This window comes from Anolis carolinensis, chromosome 5 (genome assembly GCF_035594765.1).
Source record: "Anolis carolinensis isolate JA03-04 chromosome 5, rAnoCar3.1.pri, whole genome shotgun sequence".
Lineage (NCBI taxonomy): Eukaryota > Metazoa > Chordata > Lepidosauria > Squamata > Dactyloidae > Anolis > Anolis carolinensis.
In genome coordinates, this window is record NC_085845.1 from 138,766,504 (window position 1) to 138,786,947 (window position 20,444).

General features: G+C 41.1%; 1 protein-coding gene across 3 annotated transcripts; it reads left to right on the forward strand.

Annotated features, from left to right (window-relative positions):
* The first annotated feature begins 2,802 nt into the window (after positions 1-2,802).
* LOC134299469 (ankyrin repeat domain-containing protein 26-like) lies at positions 2,803-18,945 on the forward strand. 3 transcript variants are annotated; one of them, XM_062982391.1, is made up of 8 exons: positions 2,803-4,823; positions 7,350-7,563; positions 8,157-8,340; positions 13,656-13,768; positions 14,748-14,868; positions 15,014-15,196; positions 15,459-15,682; positions 18,454-18,945. In XM_062982391.1, exons 1-8 carry the CDS (start codon positions 4,790-4,792, stop codon positions 18,473-18,475), a joined length of 1,095 nt encoding a protein of 364 aa, XP_062838461.1. In that variant the 5' UTR covers positions 2,803-4,789; the 3' UTR covers positions 18,476-18,945. The 3 variants fall into 3 exon arrangements, with proteins under 3 accessions (XP_062838461.1, XP_062838460.1, XP_062838462.1); XM_062982390.1 differs by having other exon boundaries at positions 2,809-4,823; positions 15,014-15,304; XM_062982392.1 differs by lacking the exon at positions 7,350-7,563 and having other exon boundaries at positions 2,816-4,823; positions 15,014-15,304.
* Positions 18,946-20,444: the final 1,499 nt, after the last annotated feature.

The following is a 20,444-nucleotide window of genomic DNA, read 5'->3' on the forward strand; positions in this document are numbered from 1 at the left end:
CGATACGAGAAGCCCACAGACGCTTCCTCTGTTTCAAGGTCCTCGACCGGACTTACCAGTTTACCGTTTTACCTTTTGGCCTCATTACAGCGCCAAGGATCTTCACCAAGGTCGTTGCCGTTGTTGCCGCTCACCTCAGACTGCAAGGGATCACGGTCTTCCCATATCTAGATGACTGGCTTCTCGTCGGGCCCAACCCCGTCCTTTTGAAGCACCACGTCAATCTCACCCTCCAACTTCTGGACTCTCTCGGCCTCCAACTCAATCCCGAGAAGTCTCACCTCACCCCGTCGAAGAAAATCCGTTTTATCGGCGCCCTCTTTGACTCCATTTCCCAGACTGTCTCCCTTCCATCCGACAGATTTCTAGCCCTCCGTCATCAAATCTCACTCTGCGAGACCAACCGGAGGGTCCGAGCCCGATCCATCCAGGTTCTCCTGGGCCACATGGCTTCCACGGTGGAAGTCTCAGTCCAATGTGTGCAGGGGTCTGCCATTCCATCCGGTCTGCCCCACAACAACCATAACCACGGACTCCTCCAACTATGCCTGGGGAGCTCACATGGACGGCCTGACAGTCCAAGACCTCTGGTCTCCCCACGAAAGGAGCAACCACATAAACTTCCTGGAGCTCCTTGCCATCTTCAAAGCCCTGAAGGCTTTCTCCTGCCTGATCTGCCACAAGTCCGTCCTCATCCAATCGGACATCACAGTGGCAGTTTTTTACATCAACAAGCAGGGCGGCACGGGCTTGAGGAAACTGATGCTCATCTCCTCCCGCATACGGTCCTGGTGCATAGCTCGCAAAATTCAATTATTGGCACTTCACCTCCCGGGCGTCCAGAATGGCCTAGCAGATGCCCTGAGCAGAATGACGAGCTCCTCTCATGAGTGGCGGCTCTACCCAGATATTCTCCATACTCTCTTCCGTGACTGGGGGTGGCCTGTTCTAGACCTGTTTGCCTCTCCTCAGAATGCACAACTGCCTCGGTACGGAGCGAGACTTCCTCCAGCCTCCTTCCACGGCTGCCTAGGGGACGCCTTTCTACTAGACTGGTCGTCAGAGCCGCTATACCTCTTTCCTCCTTTTCCCCTGATCCCGAGGGTCCTGGAGAAGCTCCGCTTGGCCTCAGCCATGGCGATCCTGATAGCACTGGCCTGGCCACGGCAACCGTGGTACCCAGCCCTCCTTCACCTCTCCAAGGGGACTTTTTGCTCTCTCCCACCTCTGCCGCACCTTCTGTCCAGGGAGAACGGTCAGATCCTCCATCCCGATCTCCCCTCTCTACATCTTACTGCATGGAGGATTCTCTTGAGCTACCTCCCACTGAATCTCCGAGAAGTTCTCCAGGCAACTCACAAACCAGCCACAACAAAAGCTTATGCCTATAAGATTTCTCGCTTTCCTGCCTTTCTTCGGTCCCGAGGAATTGATACCTTTCCGACCTCGGTACCGGTGGTCTTGGACTTCCTCATGACCCTTGCGGAGCGAAAGCTCTCCATCGCTTCCATGAGATCCTATCTGGCTGCTCTGTCTTGGTGTTTTCAGCGCCACGGCCATCCGTCCTTGTTCACGGACCATCTTATTAAGACCTTCCTGGAAGGGTATAACAATCTTTGTCCCCTGTCTCAACTGCCGACGCCGGGTTGGAACCTCGAACTTGTGCTCTCCCAGCTCACATCCTCCCCATTCGAGCCACTGACATCAACTGATCTCCATCTGCTTTCGTGGAAGGTGGCCTTCTTGGTAGCTGTAACCTCGGCATGCAGGCCTTCAGAGCTGGCGGCTCTAAGGGTGGACGAACCTTACCTTCGCTTCCACCATGACCATGCGGTCCTTCACCCGGATATCACCTTCCTCCCTAAGGTGGTCTCAGCTTTTCATCTCAACCAGGACATTGTCCTTCCTGTCTTCTTTGCCAATCCCTCTTCTCCTCTCGAGCGGAGACTTCACCTTTTGGACGTGAGGAGAGCGCTCCTTTTCTATAGGGACCGTACTAGAGCAATACGGAAGACACCAAGACTCTTTATTGCCTATGCTCCAGATAAGCTAGGCAACCCAATCTCCTCCCAAAGACTTTCTCACTGGATTGCGCAAGCAATAGAACTCGCTTATGAACTGGCTAAGTGTCCTCCTCCTCCGTCTATCCGCCCTAGATCGACGAGAGGTCTCTCCACATCGACTGCCTTCCTAAGGGGCATCCCTCTTGACTCTGTTTGCAAGGCAGCAATTTGGTCGAACCCCTTGACGTTCGTCTCTCACTATCGGATGGACCATAAGGCCCAAAAGGACTCAGCCTTTGCCAGATCAGTCTTATCGTCATGTTTATCCTGAGGGTCGGTGCTTTGTCTCCCTACTCGACACTTACCTGTCAGTGGACCCGTATGTGTTTTTCCTTATGTGAGATCAGGGATATTACCTGTCACTTTAATGAGGAAAGGTCGTTTCCAAATGTTTTTGGTTCATATGACATTTCTATGCCTCAATGTTTTTCATATTTGCACTGAGTGTTTGTGCCTTACAAAATGTTTACCTCTAAATCCTCCTTGAGGATATGATGCACTGTACTTTGCGCATTTTTCTTGAGCTGTTCCGTTGCTCGTTGACCGAGATTTTTTTTTCTCTTGGCATGTTGTATTTTATACATTTCTACTCTGCGTCCCTGTTGACCATTTGTTTACTTGTGTCCTAATAAGGATGAGTTTGGACATCCACCTTGTTGTCAGGTTTGCCTTGTCCCACCACCTTAGCCTGCTAGTCTCCATTAGTGTGCATTCACAGAGTATGCGAAGAAAAAGGACAGGTTGCTTACCTGTAACCATGTTTCTTTGAGTGTACTCTGTGAATTCACACATGCCCGCCCTTCCTTCCCCACTGGCAAACCTCTCCCTTTCTCGTTGCCTTGGCGGCGCAGGAACTGGAGAACGGTCGCCCAGGGCTGCCTTTTATGCCCTCCAGGGAGAGGGACGTGGCTACCACCAAAATTTCAAACTTTAGCTTGGAAGAGTTTTCCGTTGGAGCCCGTGCAAGCGCAGTCTCTCCATTAGTGTGAATTCACAGAGTACACTCGAAGAAACATGGTTACAGGTAAGCAACCTGTCCTTATCTTATCTTTCCATAAGTAGCTATGCCACCCTCTTCTCAAATCCTCACCCTCTAATATCAGAATTTTTTTCTTTTCTAGTGTGGCCCAGTCCCTCACCCAGGTCAATGCAGCTGCTTCATAGTACAGTTCCAGGTCTGGAAGACCTAGTCCGCCTCTTTTTCTATCATCTTTTAAGCTTGAGATCTTTATTCTAGCTTTTTTATTGTTCCAAACAAACCTCTTAATATCCTTCTCCCACATTGTGAAGATCTTCCTTGTTCTTATTATTGGTATTGTTTGAAACAAATACAGAATTTCTGTGAGGATATTCATCTTAACAACCGCTATTCTTCCCAAAAGAGACAGGTTTAGATTATTCCATCTTTTCATTTTGTCTTTTATTCCTATCCATTTTTTTTCATAGTTATTTTTTAGTTACTTGTGGTAATCTCTACTCCTAAATATTTTAGTTTTCTAACAATTTTTACTCCCATCTGTTTTTCTAGTTCGTCTTTCTTCTTCGCTGAGATGTTTTTGGTTAGCATATTCGTCTTTTCTTTATTGATTTTAAATCCTGCTACCTCTCCAAATGTTGTTAATTCTTTACACCATTTAGACCATTGGTTTACTGGGTCTTTGATAATACAGGCCATATCATCCACGAAAGTGCAGAATTTGTGGTTATTATTTTTTATTTTCAAACCTTTTAACTCACTGTTTTTTCTTATTCTTGTTAATAGGATGTCCAAAATCATTATAAAAATTAACCGGGATAGAGGACATCCCTGCCTCGTCCCTTTGTATATTCTAAATTCTTTTGTTTTATGCCTGTTAACTATAATACTTGCAAATTGTTCTGAGTAAATTGATTTAATTGCGTTAAGAAAATAATAGCCGACGTCCATTTCCTTTAGAACTTCTATAATAAAGTTCCAGTTGACCTTATCAAAGGCCTTCTCAGCATCCAGGAATAGAAGACTTACCTCCTTTTGTATATTTTTATCGTAATGTTCAATTATATTGAGGATAGTCCTGATATTATCTTTAATCTGTCTCCCCGGGAGGAAACCCATTTGTTCCTGGCCTATTCTCTCATTAAGTATTTATTTTATCCTTGATGCTAGGATGTTGGTGAAAATTTTATAATCGGTGTTGAGCAAGGAAAGTTAGTCTGTATAGTTGAAGCCAGATTGTGAATTATGTCTAAACAGGGCCCTTTTTCATACATGACCGAGAAAATGGGACATGCCTGCTAAGCATGGTCCTCAATACATGATGGTAGATGCAAGGGCAGGTCCGCTTTTTAATCAGTATGAAAACTGTATTGAACCACTACATGCTTAAAATCCTAATTAATGTTAATTTGTCTAAATCAAGTATTTATTGTTAAATTATCCAATTATAAACTATATGATTACTTAATGTTAATACTTATCAATTTATTAATCATTATTAGTTCATCCCAAATAATTGTTTCTTTACATTTCTTAAATCGTTCATGCCAATGACTCTTTATACATTGTATCGATTAGAAATTCATTAAAGATTTAAGTAACAGACACAGTGGTGTTTTACTCTGTGTGATTAAATGTTGTTTCACAGATCCAGAGAGGAATTGGTATTACACCTTATTTTGATGACTTAACGGAGTCTTCAGATGCAGCTACAGAGGATAATGTATTGTCTGTCACAAAAGAAGCTGTGATGTTGGTGGAACAACTTAAGTTGGATAATAAAGGTGAACTTATCAGCTGTCTTTTCCAAACATTCTGATTTTGTCTGAAAGTGATATAAATAATTAGAATATATGACTGGAATCACTTAGTAACATATGTTAATGTCATTAGTTATGCCAACATATTTTTTTCTGAATATAATATTGAATGCAGTTTTAAAAATTAGTGTTCATAATGTTGCATCAAAATTAACTATGAAAAGAGGAAAAGTCAAAGATTTCCATTGATTGATACCTTGTCCAAGCAGTACTTGCATCCTGGCCTCTTTACAAACTCTAGCATGCTGTTGTATTTAAACACTCACGTGATAGCAGTAACCAACAAAGAATTGTTAGTCAGATAGAGGAAGATATAGAATTCTCTTACCCACCTCTGTGCCCCCCAAAGAAAGTGAAGAGAAGCTACCAGAAGAAGGAAAGCTCCTCCTCCTTACCGAGTATACTGTAGAAAGATAATACACCAAGTTCCCCATCTGCCAATTTCTGGCAGGGAAATAAAACTCATTTTTGCGAGGGACTTCCTTTATGGATTTATTTGCAAGACATTTGTATTGATGCTTGGATTTTAAAAATTAGAATCATAGAATTGGAAGGGAACACAAGGGTTCAGTCCAACCTCCTGCCATACAGGAACACGCAATCAGAACACCCCTGACAGATGGCCATCCAGCCTCTGCTTTAAAGCCTCCAGAGACGGAAAGTCCACCACATTCCAAGGCAACATATTCCACTGCTGAATAGCTCTTAATATCAGGAAGTTCTTCCTAATGTTTAGATGGAAACTTAAAAAAAATTGTTACCCGTTGATACTAAAATATGGTAATTGTTCACCTTAGTGCCTAAAACATCTGATGGATGGACAAAATATTCTCAAAGTATGCATGTGGCCACCTAAGCTTTGCTTTTGTGGTCTCTCAAGCCCCACAGTCTTCGTTCTTTTTTTAAAATCCCCACTGATTTCAAGGCAATCATTTAATCCAAAATGCAACCAAGTCAACAAAAACAGCCACAATTGTAGTAGTTTATTCCACCCGCCTCACCAAGTTTCACACATTCCCCCAACAGAAACATTGACACACATCTGCCAAATAGGGCAACTGGAAGCAACATGGATTCACTTAGTACACCAAAATCCTAGAGATGCAGGCATGAAAATTGGCCCCAACTCTCTCCATCAGTATCCAGCTCTGTTTAAACTTCTAGAACTTTTGACTGCTAGCTATCCATTCCTGGTGGAAACATCCAAAACATCAGAAGGGCTGCCTGATAAAAATAAGAGTGCTAAGTTTACTAAAACTATTAAGTTGAAAAACGTTTTTTTTGTTTAATGAATTTGCAGATGTATGAAATGATTGCAAATAGTAGTCACATAATGTCACATTTTATATACGTTAGAGTAAGGACTTGCCAAATGACAGCTCAGAAAACATGAAGAGCAAAGTACAGGGAAAGAAGACAAAGTGCAGTGTGGAAAGTCAGGAAAGGATGATAATAATAAGATGATAATACTTAAGTAACAGATTCTCGGAGCTCTGCATGTAGGACACTCTAGAATTCCTATTCTATAGTCTTACTTTCTCTTGACTGTGATAAGTATAACTCTTTGCACCATATTTCATTCTGGCTGCTTTGTCCCACAGAGAAAAGTATGCATATACGTGTGTTTGTGTGTGTGTTTGTGTGTGTGTTTGTGTGTGTGTATACACCTATATACATGCATATATTTAATTAAGATACTGTGGGCTCTTGATATCTGCTGGGATATGATTCCAGGACCCCCATGAATACCCATTAGATAAATTAGTTTAATAAAAATTGTTTCCTTAATATAAAATGGCAAAATCAAAGTTTGTTTTAGGGATTTTTACAAATATATATTTTCAATTCTTAGATGGCTGAATCTATCAATGCAGAATCTATGGATTCAGTGGGCCAACTGTATTTCTATCCAGGCTTATATCTGATGCTATCAGAGTGGCTTAGAATAAAATTGGTTTGAATCATATTTTAAGTAATTTAACAGTTAAACACCAGGCAGTTTTAAAAAGTTTAATTCATAGCACATGTGTAACCTGGATATGTGTCTCTAGGGTGGTCTGATTGCTGCGAGTCTTTTCAGCAATCCTATTATAGGTTGAAGAAGAGTCTTTTCAGCAAACCTACGCTTTGCTTGTTGCTCCCTTTGGCATTCTTGAAAAGTAGGAACAACCAGGGTGACTTCCTCGTGAGCATCTGCCCAGAATCCCCAGCCCCTTCCTCGTCAGCCTTCTCCTCTTCGAACTCCTCTTCAGAGGCAGAAGAGGAAGACACAACACTTATGCAGCCCTGCTCTAAACATTGCAGTGAATTTAACTCTGTGGGAATTTTATCTGTATTTGCCTATCAGGACTATAGATATTGTGTTGCCTTTCCAAATAAAATAGAAACCATGGTAGGGTCTTGTCAGCATTAGCCTTTGAAATAAAATACAAATATTTGCCCAATATGTTTGTAAAAGTTATATAGTACTACAACATTTTTCCAGAACAGATTCTGTAAGCATCCTAAAACTTCAAAATATTTTCCGTCAATATGAACGCTTAATTGAATGTGAAAAGAGACGCTATATTCATATCTTTGAGAAAGTTAAAAAACTTGAGAATGAGAAAAAAGAGCAGGAGCAAATACTGGAAGAAATGAGAAACATGAAATCTGTGCTGAATCAACAACAACTAAAATGGGAAAGTGATATCAGCAACCTCAAGTAAGAACTCTATTCTGGTACAGGATTTACAGCTTTTTTGAAAAATGAGAAAGTACGGAAGGCGAAGTGATTCAGAAATGTTGACTCTTTGCTATTAAAATATAGAAAGTAGTGTTACGCAGAAAAGAGCTGGCTGGCTACAGTAATTCGGACAAGTGATTTGAGTTGAGATAGATATAACCAAATAGTATGATTCTGTGTTTGGTTATATGGTTAGAGCTGTACAAGAGCTGTCTACTTTAAATCACAAACATCTCCACAATTACTTGCACTCAAATGAGGTTACCAGATAGCAATTTGATACCTGGTCTCTGCCAAATGTTCAGATCTTGACTATGACTGATCTGCAGGTATCGTCTTCACCTTTCCACCTCACAAATATGTTTCACTCTCAGTGTCTGGGCTTTTTTCATAATGTGTTGGCCAAGTCATGTAGTCCATACACTGAATTGCATAGTTTTTAAATCATACGTTTGAGCCGTATACATATAGTTCCGTATGTATAGACTATCATGCTATTATGAGGGCTTGATACAAAGATAGTGGAAGCAGTTCCAATCCATTACTGTATTTTTTAAATTGTTAAACCCCAGGTTGTCTTTGAAACAAGAGAAGGAAAAGAGAATGATTGCTGAAATATTGTATGAAAAAATCCACGGACAGTCAAGGAAAAAAGAGGAGCAATACTGTAAACAAATGGAGGAAAAACAACAACTTGAGTTAATGCTGAGAAGTTCTGAAATGGAGCTGAAAACACTGAAAGATCACCTGAAACAGGTGAGACAAAATTAAAATATAGTATTTGTAGAAGGTGTGCTTCTGAATTTATAGTTGGGGCTCTCTTCCACCAAAAGTCAAAAGCATCATTTTGAATGCCTTGGGATTTGGGATTGCCCTGCACATGCCAAATCCCCATTGCTGCTAGGCAATGGGGAAACATGCTTCTATTAGACCAACTGCATGTGCCTAAATCTAGATATATCTTTCTAGAGGCTATAAATAGCCTATAAATAGGAAGAGGGCTTTAGAGCACGTGTGTACCAAGTGTAGCGATCCAGACTGAACATGGCTATGTCTTTATGTAAAGGCATATGCCGCAGCAATAGACGCTGCAAAGAAATCTTTCTTTGAAGCCAGTATTGTGTCTGCAAAGAACCATCTGGCGGAGCTGTTCCGAGTAGTCAGAGGTTTGTTAAATCCCGTCTCCCATGATGAGGTAGGCCCCAGACAACTCAGCAGCCTACTGTAAAGCATTTGCTCGACTCTTTGTGGACAAAGTCGCTCTGATCCATATCGACTTAGACACCACATTAACGGCAGTCTCTGATGATGTAATATGAGCACCAGTTTTGATTGATTCATTTCAATTGGTGCAGCCCGATGATGTGGACAAGATACTCGGAAAGGCAAGAGCAACCACATGCATCCTAGACCCCTGCCCATCTTGGCTTGAAGAGCAAGCTAGAGGGGGTTTGGCAGAGTGAATGAAGGTGGTGGTTAATGCCTCCCTTCGGGAAGACAAGATTCCAGCCAGTCATAAAACCAACACTGGATCCACTCAATTCAACAACTTCAAGCCCATTTCAAATCTCCCCTTTTTGGGCAAGGTCTTGGAACGTGTGGTTTCCTCGCAACTCCAGTTATTCTTGAAAGACATAGATTATCTAGATCCAGCGCATTCTGGCTTTAGGCCGGGACACAATACTGAAACAGCCTTGGTCGCCTTAGTGGATGATCTACATGTTGTCCTCCGCCTGCTCTGCTGTTAAGGTCTTAGGGTCTTCAGATTGTTCTTGGTCTGGATCCTCCCCTGTGGCCACTCCTGGGAGTGCATGACTCCAGTGGTTGTGCCCTCAGGTTCATTGCAACACGCAAGCCCCCTCACCACGGCAAGGTGACAACAGCCTGCTCTGCTGTTAAGGTCTTAGGGTCTTCGGATTGTTCTTGGTCTGGATCCTCCCCTGTGGCCACTCCTGGGAGTGCATGACTCCAGTGGTTGTGCCCTCAGGTTCATTGCAACACGCAAGCCCCCTCACCACGGCAAGGTGACAATCCATTGAGGGGAAAAATTACTGGAAGACCATCATCCTCAAACTACAAGGGATCGCCTAAGAAGAAGAAGGATGATCTATACTGGGAACTGGATAGGCGGGAGTGTGTCCCTGTTGATTCTGCTGGACCTCTCAGTGGCCTTCTGGGACATCTTGCGGGTATGAGCTTGGGAGGTACTGCTCTGCAGTGGCTCCAGTCCTTCCTGGAAGACCGTTTCCAGAAGGTGTTGTTGGGAGACACCTGCTTGGCCCCGCAGCCGTTGTCTTATGGGGTCCCGCAGGGTTCAATATTGTCTCCCATGTTGTTTAACATCGACATGAAGCCGCTGGGAGAAATTATCTGGAGTTTTGGAGTGCGGTGTCATCTGTATGCAGATGACATCCAACTCTATCACTCCTTTCCACCTGCTACTTAGGAGGATGTCCAGGTACTGAACCGGTGCTTGGCCGCTATAATGGTGTGGATGAGGGCAAACAAATTGAAACTGAATCCAGACAAGACGGAGGCCTTCGTGATCAGTCACAAGGCTGAACAGGGCATAGGGCTACAGCCTGTGTTGGATGGGTTACACTCCCTGAAGATGCATATTCACAACCTGGGAATGATACTGGATTCAACAGGTCTCAGCGGTGGCTAGGGAAGTCTTAGCACAACTAAAAACTGTGCCAATTTGTTATCTGAATTCACTCCAACGTGTCTATTATAGTAAAGGTAAAGGTTTCCCCTGACATTAAGTCCAGTCGTGACCGACTCTGAGGGTTGGTGCTCATCTCTATTTCTAAGCCGAAGAGCCGGCGTTGTCCATAGACATCTCCAGGTCATGTGGCCAGCATGACTGCATGGAGCGCCGTTACCTTCCCTCCGGAGCAGTACCTATTGATCTACTCACATTTGTATGTTTTCGAACTGCTTTGGTTGGCAGGAGCTGGGGCTAACAGTGGGCACACATTCCGCTCCCGGAATTTGAACCTGGGACCTTTTGGTCTGCAAGTTCAGCAGCTCAGTGCTTTAACACTCTGTGCCACCAGGGGCCCCCTGCTTGTCTATTATATCATCCTGAAAATGAGGCATCCAAAAATAAAAGTTGGACTTCAGACAAAGTCTGGCCCGTGCAGACTATAGTGGGACTATGACTATGCTTCTATTAATGCAAGTATGTAGTACTGGGCTATTTATCCCTCACCTGTGCATTTGGTTTTTCAGCCCTTATTTATGAGCTAAAAAGCCTTCCCCGGCTTATAATTGGGTCAAGATCAAGGCCGGCAACGAAGCCTGTAGGCTATTGCTTGCAATATGTGATCTATTTCTCTCTTCTCCTCCCTTATCAGTGTTTTTGGTTTTGCAAAGCCTCCCTTGCTCTTAAATGAATGTTTTGAAAAGAGACACCCTTGCAAGTCAGGAAGAAGAAAAAAAATATATTCATTAATCTTATGAAAGCATTTTCCCTTGAAATATTTGTTAAACTCTCCTACAGATATATAGGCATTAACCCTTTGCAAGCTTTTGCAATCTCTATGTACCTCTATATGTGTCGTGGTACAGCTGTCTCTTAAAGAGCCACACACAATAAGCAAAGTTCTTAAATGTTTATTAAGTGAGGTTTTTAAACTCAGAAACACTTAACTTCAGTGTTTCTCTTCAAAAGAAAAGATCTTAGTTCAAAGTAAGTCAAAAGCAGGAACAGAAAGATAATCCGCAACAAATTTAACAAAAACGTCACTAGTACTGACGCCACGCAAAATTGTGGCTCAAAGGGCTAGCGAGAAGCTAAATGCTCCCAAAAGGCAGCAAACAGAAGCGTTGTCAAAAGCCAGGCCGAATTTCAAAGACCAAATGGAGAAACCAGAGACGCCAAGCCACAAGCAAGCACAAACGTGGTCAGGAGTCGGTCCGGGTTCAGTAGCCAGCAATACCGAAGTAGAAATGCCAAAGCAAAGACGCCAAAGCAGGAACGCCAATGCAAACACCAAACTGGGAACGTCGGAGCAAAAGCGCCCAAAACGAATGCCAAGCTGGAAGCGCCAAAGCGGGAACGCCGAGGCAAACGCCAAGCTGGAAACGCTGGAACAGGAATGCAAACACAAACACCAAACGGGAAACGCCAGAGCAGGAACGTCAAGGCAAATGCCAAACTGAAAACGCTGGAGCAGGAACGCCGTAGTCAAGAGCCAAACTGAAGTCAGAAGCCAGGAACACCAAAGCAGGAAACAATCCGGATTATCAGGAAGCTGTACAGCCAGGACCCAAGGAGAACAGGCAGCGACAAAGCAAAATCCCCAAAACGACACCTTCCCTTCTGCAAGGCAATAGCTCTCACAACACCACTTTTAACTTACTCATCGGAGTCCGATGCTGATGAGGCCTCCGCCCTGTCCTCATCCTCCACAAGCTGATCTTGACCTCATCTGTGGACGTCGCCTCTCATCCCTCCAGTCCCTCCATCTTTGTTCAAGACTTAGATCTTCCCATGTCCCTGGAGTATGAGTAGCTTGCCAATCCCCTGATGCAGCCTCATGAGCTGGCTCATCATCCACATTTACTTGAGTCCAATCATTATTCTCCATTTCACTCCCAGACCCATCATTCCCAGGAAAACGCACAAATGAATCATCTGACGTGGGAGCAGTGAGCATGTCCCGGATCTTTTTCCTTTCTCTCTCCTCATCCGACTCCTGCTCTCAAGTAGACCTTTTAGTTCCTCTACTCTCTGTAAAATCATCATCTCCCAGCATGGACTCCTCATCACTAGAGAACCCATAAAACGTCTCATCCTCTGAAGGAGCCATAAGTATTTCCCTGACCCGCTTTACTTGTTGTTCTTCATCAAGCACCTCTCTATTAGCCCTTTTTCTCCTTCTAGCTGTTTCACCAATAGAACCATTACTGCCCCTTGGCCCAACTACAACAATATGTGTATCTATCTATATACATTAATTTTATATATGAATTTCCCCTCATATGTTTGTAGGTCTTTGCAAATCCTTTATACATATAGATCTATGTACCTGTACATATCTATGTACCTGTACACATCTATGTACCCATACATATAAATTATTTTTATATATGAATTTACCCTCATATGTTTGCAAGTCTCTGCAAATATCTATATAAAGAGAGATGTCTGGATAGATATGAATATATTCTTACCTACCTATATATAGGGCTTGCAAATATTATAGAGGGGAAATGAACACACAAATATATATAGACATGTCTAGATAGATATGAATATATATATAGCTTGCAAATATTGTAGGGGAAATGTACACACACACGCAGAGGGATTTGCAAACGTTTCAGGGGGAAATGCATATGTGAAATTAGTATATATAATTATAGATCTATATCTAGGTCTGCATTGTTTATATAAGCTTTGAATGTTTGCCTGTTAACTATGTTGGAAGCTGGCCTGAGTCCCCATAGGGAGATAGGGTGGGATCCAAATGAAGTTATTATTATTATTATTATTATTATTATTATTATTATTATTAGGTTATTGTTGATACCATATTGTTTTTGTTGCCCCTACTTTTCCACTTGTAGAGCTAGTTTATTGTTTTTCTTTGAAATATGGTAAATATTGAAAAACATTTAATCTAGGATAGTTACTTACAATCAAGGTGATATCAGTCTGTGTAATCCACTTGTTTACATTAATTAATGTATAGCTTGTAAAATAAAGTTTTAAAATGACTCTTGAGATCAGAGGTTGAATCCCCACTCAGCCACGGTAATCCACTGGGTGACCCTGGGCAAGCCACTCTCTCTCAGAAGAAGGCAAAGGCACTCCATTATGAACAAATCTTTCCAATGAACTGCCATGATAGGGTTTCCGTGGGGTGAAGGCACACAAGTTTGTAAAACCTGGAGGAAAAAAAAAAGAATTTCCACAAGTAGAGGATCATATCTGGATTTTATGTCCTTTTTGTCACATAACACTCAAGTGTGACACATAAAAAATCCATCTGTTCAGGAGCTGTGTATTCAATTGATGTATTTTAAACGTTGATGTGTAAAACTTCTTATTTTTGTATCAGTTGGAGAATGAAAGGAAAAAGGTGAAGAAGATAGTAGAGTTAAAACATTCAGTGGATATACGACTAGATCAAGAAATGAAGAGAAACAATGAATTACAAAAAGAATGCCTTGGGTAAGGAGAATTTACATGTCCAAAAATTAGTAAGTAGTTCACTTTATAGAAATGCGGTTTTATTTTTCTCCAGTTATTCTAAATGCTTGATGCACGATATGGTATAAAATCTACGGAATACATTTGCAATATAATACAATAATAAGACTTAACCCAGCTGCCAATTTTAACTAGACATGCTGAATCAATCACGATTTATACAGGTGTTGACTTGCCATTCAACAGCTGATTAAGTGTATTTACTTTCACCAGAATCAGTAATGAAGGAAAAAAAGGTGTAAAAAAAAGTTTTCAGACTACTTATATCTGAATCTTACTGAAGTTTCCACCTGTCAAACTGCACATGTTTTAGAGAATGGGTTTCCATTACTGAAAAGGCTTACTGGTCTCCATTTTAGATATATTTAGCATTGTCATATTGAAAATAGTTATGCGTATAAAATCCAAGCCTGGCTTTTAAGACACAGTATCCTCTTAACTGTAGTAAAATGATGCAACACAAGGATGCTGTTATTTCTGGAGAAATAATACCCCATACATTGACTTCAGGTCTCTTGTCAACAAGCAGGTGAAGGAATAGGAAGGAGGCATCACCAGAAATGATAGGAACTGGAGAACTTGATTTATTACTTGTCATCTGTGGACTTTATTGTCATTGACAAAGGATAGAATTAATACTGTAGTTATCTGTAATTTATTTAATATTCAAATGAATTTGTACTTATTCATTAATTAGCATATTTATGAAATAAATTAAGTCTATTGGCATTTTTTAAAATTCATGTATTCATGGTTTAGTAAATATTCCCTGAAAGGAACCACCTGGTCTACATTTTCCTGTTTGTTCAATCATAGTGAATGTTTTCATGTGTTGAGTAAAAAAGAAAATCTGTACTGAATATTTCAGCCATTAAAATACTGTCTTAATCCAAGTTTTCTCATCAGTGTTACCTTTACTTTTCTAATGTTTACTTTACAGGACTAGAAAATTTCTGAAAATAGCGAAAAATAAACTAAAGGAGTATGACAATAGAGAGAGGTCATCTAAGTGTAACTTCCATTCAGATATTGACATAGAAGTTGAAAAGTTGAAAACAAAGGTACCTTTATGGTCAAGCTTTTCTATTAATGCTATTAATCTATTAATTCAGGTCCTATTTCCTTGTACAACTGAAAACAGAAATGTAATTTCTCTTTGTAAGAAATAAAGGCCTGTTTTCAATTCGGTATTTCTCTTTTGTTCAGGTAGATGAACTTTCTCACAACTTGGAATTTGAATCAAAAAGATGCACTCAGTTGGAATCTAGAAATCATGAATTACATGAGCACTTGTCTTCTATGAAGATACTTCATAAAAATTATGAGAAATTGGAGAAAAGCAATCAGCAGCTAGAAGAACAAGTTGCTTATCTCAAACACCACATACAGGTTAGTGCGATAGACTACAACAAAATGGAACAATACAAGAAAGACATTGAAGAGCGAGCTAGACAAGATGTAAGGCAAAAACTGGAAGAAGTCAATTTGTTTTTGCAGGTAAACATTAATTCAGTCAAAACTTCTGGTAACTGTTATACATCAGATCACTTAAATAATTATTAAGCTTTGTTATCCTACTGTAGTGTTTTTAATAGCATGAGGAAGAAACCTCCTCCTTCTAAATGTAGTAACATACTTTTTTGTATCATAGACACAGGCAGCCTCACAAGAAACCTTGGAACAAATACAAGCCACCAATTATTCTTCCTTGAAAAATCAGCTGGAAAACAGATTTAGAGATTTAGAGTCTGAGCTGACAAAACTTAAAAACAATCAGCAAGACAATGAGTTACAGAAACACAAACTGGAAAGATATAAGGAGCTATACTCAGAAGAACTAAAAATGAGAAAGTATTTAAAAAGCAAATTGGACCGGTAAGATTAAGAGGTCTCCTGTCAATCCTACTTACTTGTCGCCTTTTTCTGCACTTTTTTTTAACACTGGTTAGTTAATATATAGCACAAAAAGGAAATAAATATTTACCATATAATTTGAATGACATTAGGAAAACATGTTTACAGCAAAACATTTGATATAATAATTTCAAAACTTAATTCTGTGGGTGTTGTAAGTATTATATGTCGTCTCAGATGCTGGTAGCAGAGAATCCACACAGTTGCCTGCAGAAATATACTAATTTCTCTTTTATATTTTTTAACCTGACCCAAGGCAGAACAGCTAGTGGATACCTAAGATTTAAGAGGCATAGACTCTTTAACATGTCACTTACGGAAGAAAACAATGTCTTTTGCTGGTGGTGACTTAAGATATAAGAGACAGACTATAGCATAGCATATTAAAGGACGAAGTGAAAAGGGAAAATTGGGTGGGATGAGTGAGTCCCTTGTTCTCCGAATGTTCTGTCTGTTCTTACCAAATTGTGTGGGTGAGGGTGGAGGTTGAAATATGCATACTGTGAAGTCTGTATTTTCCTCACTTGAATACTTTGTTTGAGTTCAAGGTGTGTTTTTAAAAAAAATACTACCTAAGCAAAGTGCTTCCTTCAATCTTAATTATAAGCTTCCTGGCAAGAAATAACCTGTGAAAAGTGTGAATTGCCACTGCTTCTATTCTGCATGGTAGGGGCCCAAGAGAGGAAATGTATATATTCATGTACAAGTCACCCTCGTATGTAAATGGATTGCAGGTTATGGGGCCAAAATTATGTATTTTGATATTAATAATGGGTAGGTCAAGGAGCATTCCACAGAGGGGAGAGTGTCAGCCTCAGTTTCCACCCAGGAATTTAAAAAGACCATAAGTGGTGTGGTGGCAGAGAGATGATATGTGATTGTTACATCTTTTAGGTGCCCTCTCGCTCTTGCCTTTCACCACTCTGCTCAGAGATGTGTCCTTTTTTGATAAAGAATTAAGGTACACTACCTACAATGAGGAGCCCCGGTGGCGAAGTGCGTTAAAGCACTGAGCTGGAGACCGAAAGGTCCCAGGTTCAAACCCCAGGAGCTGCGAGAGCCGCCGCTGTTAGCTCCAGCTCCTGCCAACCTAGCAGTTCGAAAGCATACCAATGTGAGTAGATCAATAGGTACCGCTCCGGCGGGAAGGTAACGGCGTTCCATGCAGTCATGCCGGCCACATGACCTTGGAAGTGTCTACGGACAACGCTGGCTCTTCAGCTTAGAAATGGAGATGAGCACCAACCCCCAGAGTCAGACATGACTGGACTTAACGTCAGGGAAAACCTTTATCTTTACCTTTTACCAACAATGACCCATGGATAAGCCAACCAAAATTTTGGGGGTCAATATTTTGACTAAAATTTCTACATGACCCACCATTTCTGAAAGGAACTGCTCAGGTTTAGAATATGGTGAGCATGAAGATATTTTATCCCGCCCCAGAACACAACAATCTGTCCTGGTAATAGAACATACAGAATACTGAATCATTTATCACCCTTTCATTAACTTTTGAGGGATCCTCTTAAATTTTTCCATATACTGTAATACTGAACTTGGTAGTCTTGTGTGTATCAGTTGGACGGGAGAAAAATAGGACTGCCCGCAAGCTGATGCATTCTGCATAAATGTAGTTTTTCTAAATACTTAGAAAAACAATGGGGGATTTCTTTTAGATTATGTATTCTGTAAGGTTAGAAAAAGCAGCTTATTCATGATGACAGTTCTCTGAATCACAGGAATCGGGTCAAGGTCAAGGCTGGCAAAGAGCCTGCAGGCTATTACTTGCAATATGTGATCTATTTCTCCCTTCTCCCTTATCAGTGTGTTTTCTTTTGCAAAGCCTCCCTCGCTCTTAATCAAGGGAATGTTTTGAAAAGAGAAAGACCCTTGCAAGTCAGGAAGAAGAAATATATATATTCATTAATCTTATGAAAGCATTTTCCCCTGAAATATTTGTTAAACTCTCCTACAGATATACAGTATAGCCATTAACCCCTTGCAAGCTTTTGCCATCTCTATGTACATTTATATGTGTATCTATCTATATACATTAATTTTATATATGAATTTCCCCTCATATGTTTGCAGGTCTTTGCAAATCCTTTATACATATACGTAGATTCATGTACCTATATATCTGTAGCCATACATATACATTATTTTTATATATGAATTTACCTTCATATGTTTACAAGTTTACAAGATAATTGGTTTTAGTAACTCAGATAATGCATGGGATAAAATAATCTCTTCTAATAAAAAGACATTTTCAAAAATTTATATTAAATTACTAGAATGGTCAACGCAAACAGAAGAAATTAAAAATTGTATGGTGAAATGGGCTAGAAACATTGGACAACCAATTAAATTAACTGAATGGGAAACTATTTGGAACAAGAAATTAAAATATACCTATGCATCCGATTTAAAAGAAAATTGGTATAAGATTTTTCACAGATGGTACATGACCCCGAAGAAATTAGGGAAAACGTATAAGAATTATGATAACAAGTGCTGGAAGTGTAAAGCTCAGGTAGGCTCCTTTTATCATGCATGGTGGACATGTGAAAAAACGAAAAAATACTGGAAAATGATTCATGCAGAAACACAAATTATATTAGATAAGAAATTCCCGTTAAAACCTGAATACTATTTATTAGGTATAACTGATACAAATATGAACTTTGATTTAAATGATGATATTTTATTTATATATTGTGTTACAGCTGCAAGAATGATTTTTGCTAAGTATTGGAAAAATGAGGAACAAAGATAGTTGGTTGAACAAACTAAGAGAAATATGGGACATGGATAAACTTACCTTTCTTTTGAAAGCGACAAGAGGAAAAAATGTTAGAGACACGAATTGGAAAAAAATTGAAGAATACTTTAATAAATACTAAATATTGTATAGTAGATAGAGAACCTGTAAAAAGAAAGAAGTTTTTTATACAGTGATTTATTGTAAAAGTTTTGGTAGGGAAGTGTACTTTCCGTGTGAAGAAGTTTCCTGTTATTCTTATACAACTTTATGTAAATCTATATACCCCCTTTCCCCCCCCTGTCCCTTAATTCTATCCTTCCCCCTTTGCCCTTCTGTAACCCCTAGTTTTTAGTTTTATACTGTTCCCCAATACCCCTACCCCTTTTTCCTTAGCCCCTTTTCCCTCACTCTCCCCCGATTTTATATGCGTGCACTGTATATGAAAAATACTTAATAAAAATAATAAAAAATATGTTTACAAGTCTCTGCAAATATCTATATAAAGAGAGATGTCTGTATAGATATGAATATATTCTTACCTACCTATATATAGGGCTTGCAAATATTACAGGGGGGAAATGAACACACTAATATATATAGACATGTCTAGATAGATATGAATATATATATACAATAGAGTCTCACTTATCCAACATAAACGGGCCGGCAGAACGTTGGATAAGTGAACATGTTGGATAATAAGGAGGGATTAAGGAAAAGGCTGCTTGCCAGCACAGAAGAAGTGAGTCCTGCGGCCCCACCCCTGGCCCTGCTGCTCTGGAGTAGCAGGCGCCCCTGCTGCTGGCTGCCGCTGGCTGTTGCTCCATCTCACACCTCTTAGCTGTGCCGGCCCGGCCTCCTGCCGTTTTGCCCATCGCCGCCTTGCTCGTCGCCGCCGCCGCCTCACCTTTTGCCTTCCATCCTGTGCCAGCCGCTTTGCCCGTTCCGCCTCGTCGCCCCCCGCCAGCTTTCGCTGCCGCTACCACCCTTGCTCCGTTGCTGGCCGCAGCTCTCGAAGTACTAGGTCTGGAGGTTGGCCAGTACTGGGGGGCCGCCACCTCTGGAGCTGTCTCTTGTGGTCAGCGGCTGCCCCTTGCTGTCGGTCGGTTTGTTCTCTGGCCTGTCCCCGGCTGCTGCTGGGCTCGATGGTCGGACCCAGTTTCAAGCTGCAGCCCAACAACATTTTGGCAGCAGGTGGCAGCTGTGAGAGACTGACTGTGTGTGGCTATTAGGGAGCTTTATGGCCTATTTGCTGGCTATCAGGGATTGTGGCCTATTTGCCTGGGCCTAGACCTTAACCACTGTGGCATCGACGCTGGGCAGCCTGCTAACCTCGCTGGAGGGACACTTAGCATTCTTCTCCAATAAACAGAAGACACAATTCCATCTGTGGGGCCCAGCTGCTGTGGTATGATAGCCATCTAACCATCTATACGACCCAAGCGGGGCTGTTGCCTCTTATTCCCAACCCCCCTCGAGTATGTTGCACAGTAATCATCCTTGAGATTGACTTTCGGATCTAGCACTTTATTTATACTTTTATTGACCATAATTGCATTGTTTTATCACCTACTGTTGTTAATTATTGGTTTATGAGATCTATATCAAGTTTTACTATAATATTAATTTCTGGCTGATGACATCTGGTCCATATCGGTTGATGAAATTACTGGTTTATGAAATTTCCATCAAGTGGTTATAATCTGTGGTTAATCCTGAAATTGTGCAGTTGGGGAGGGTTGGGGGGGGGCTTCTTATGGACGGCGGGAAGGTAGGGCGGGCTTTGTTACTAACCCAGTCTATCCATTTATAACCGACCTGAATTCATCAAGCACTTAGTCACTTTACCATCTAAATACTGTGAACGCTCTTATAGGCACTGGCACTTTAATCTGGAACTTTCTATTGCTTCGTAGATCCTTATGTGTTGAGACCCTCTCTGCTTGCACTGTG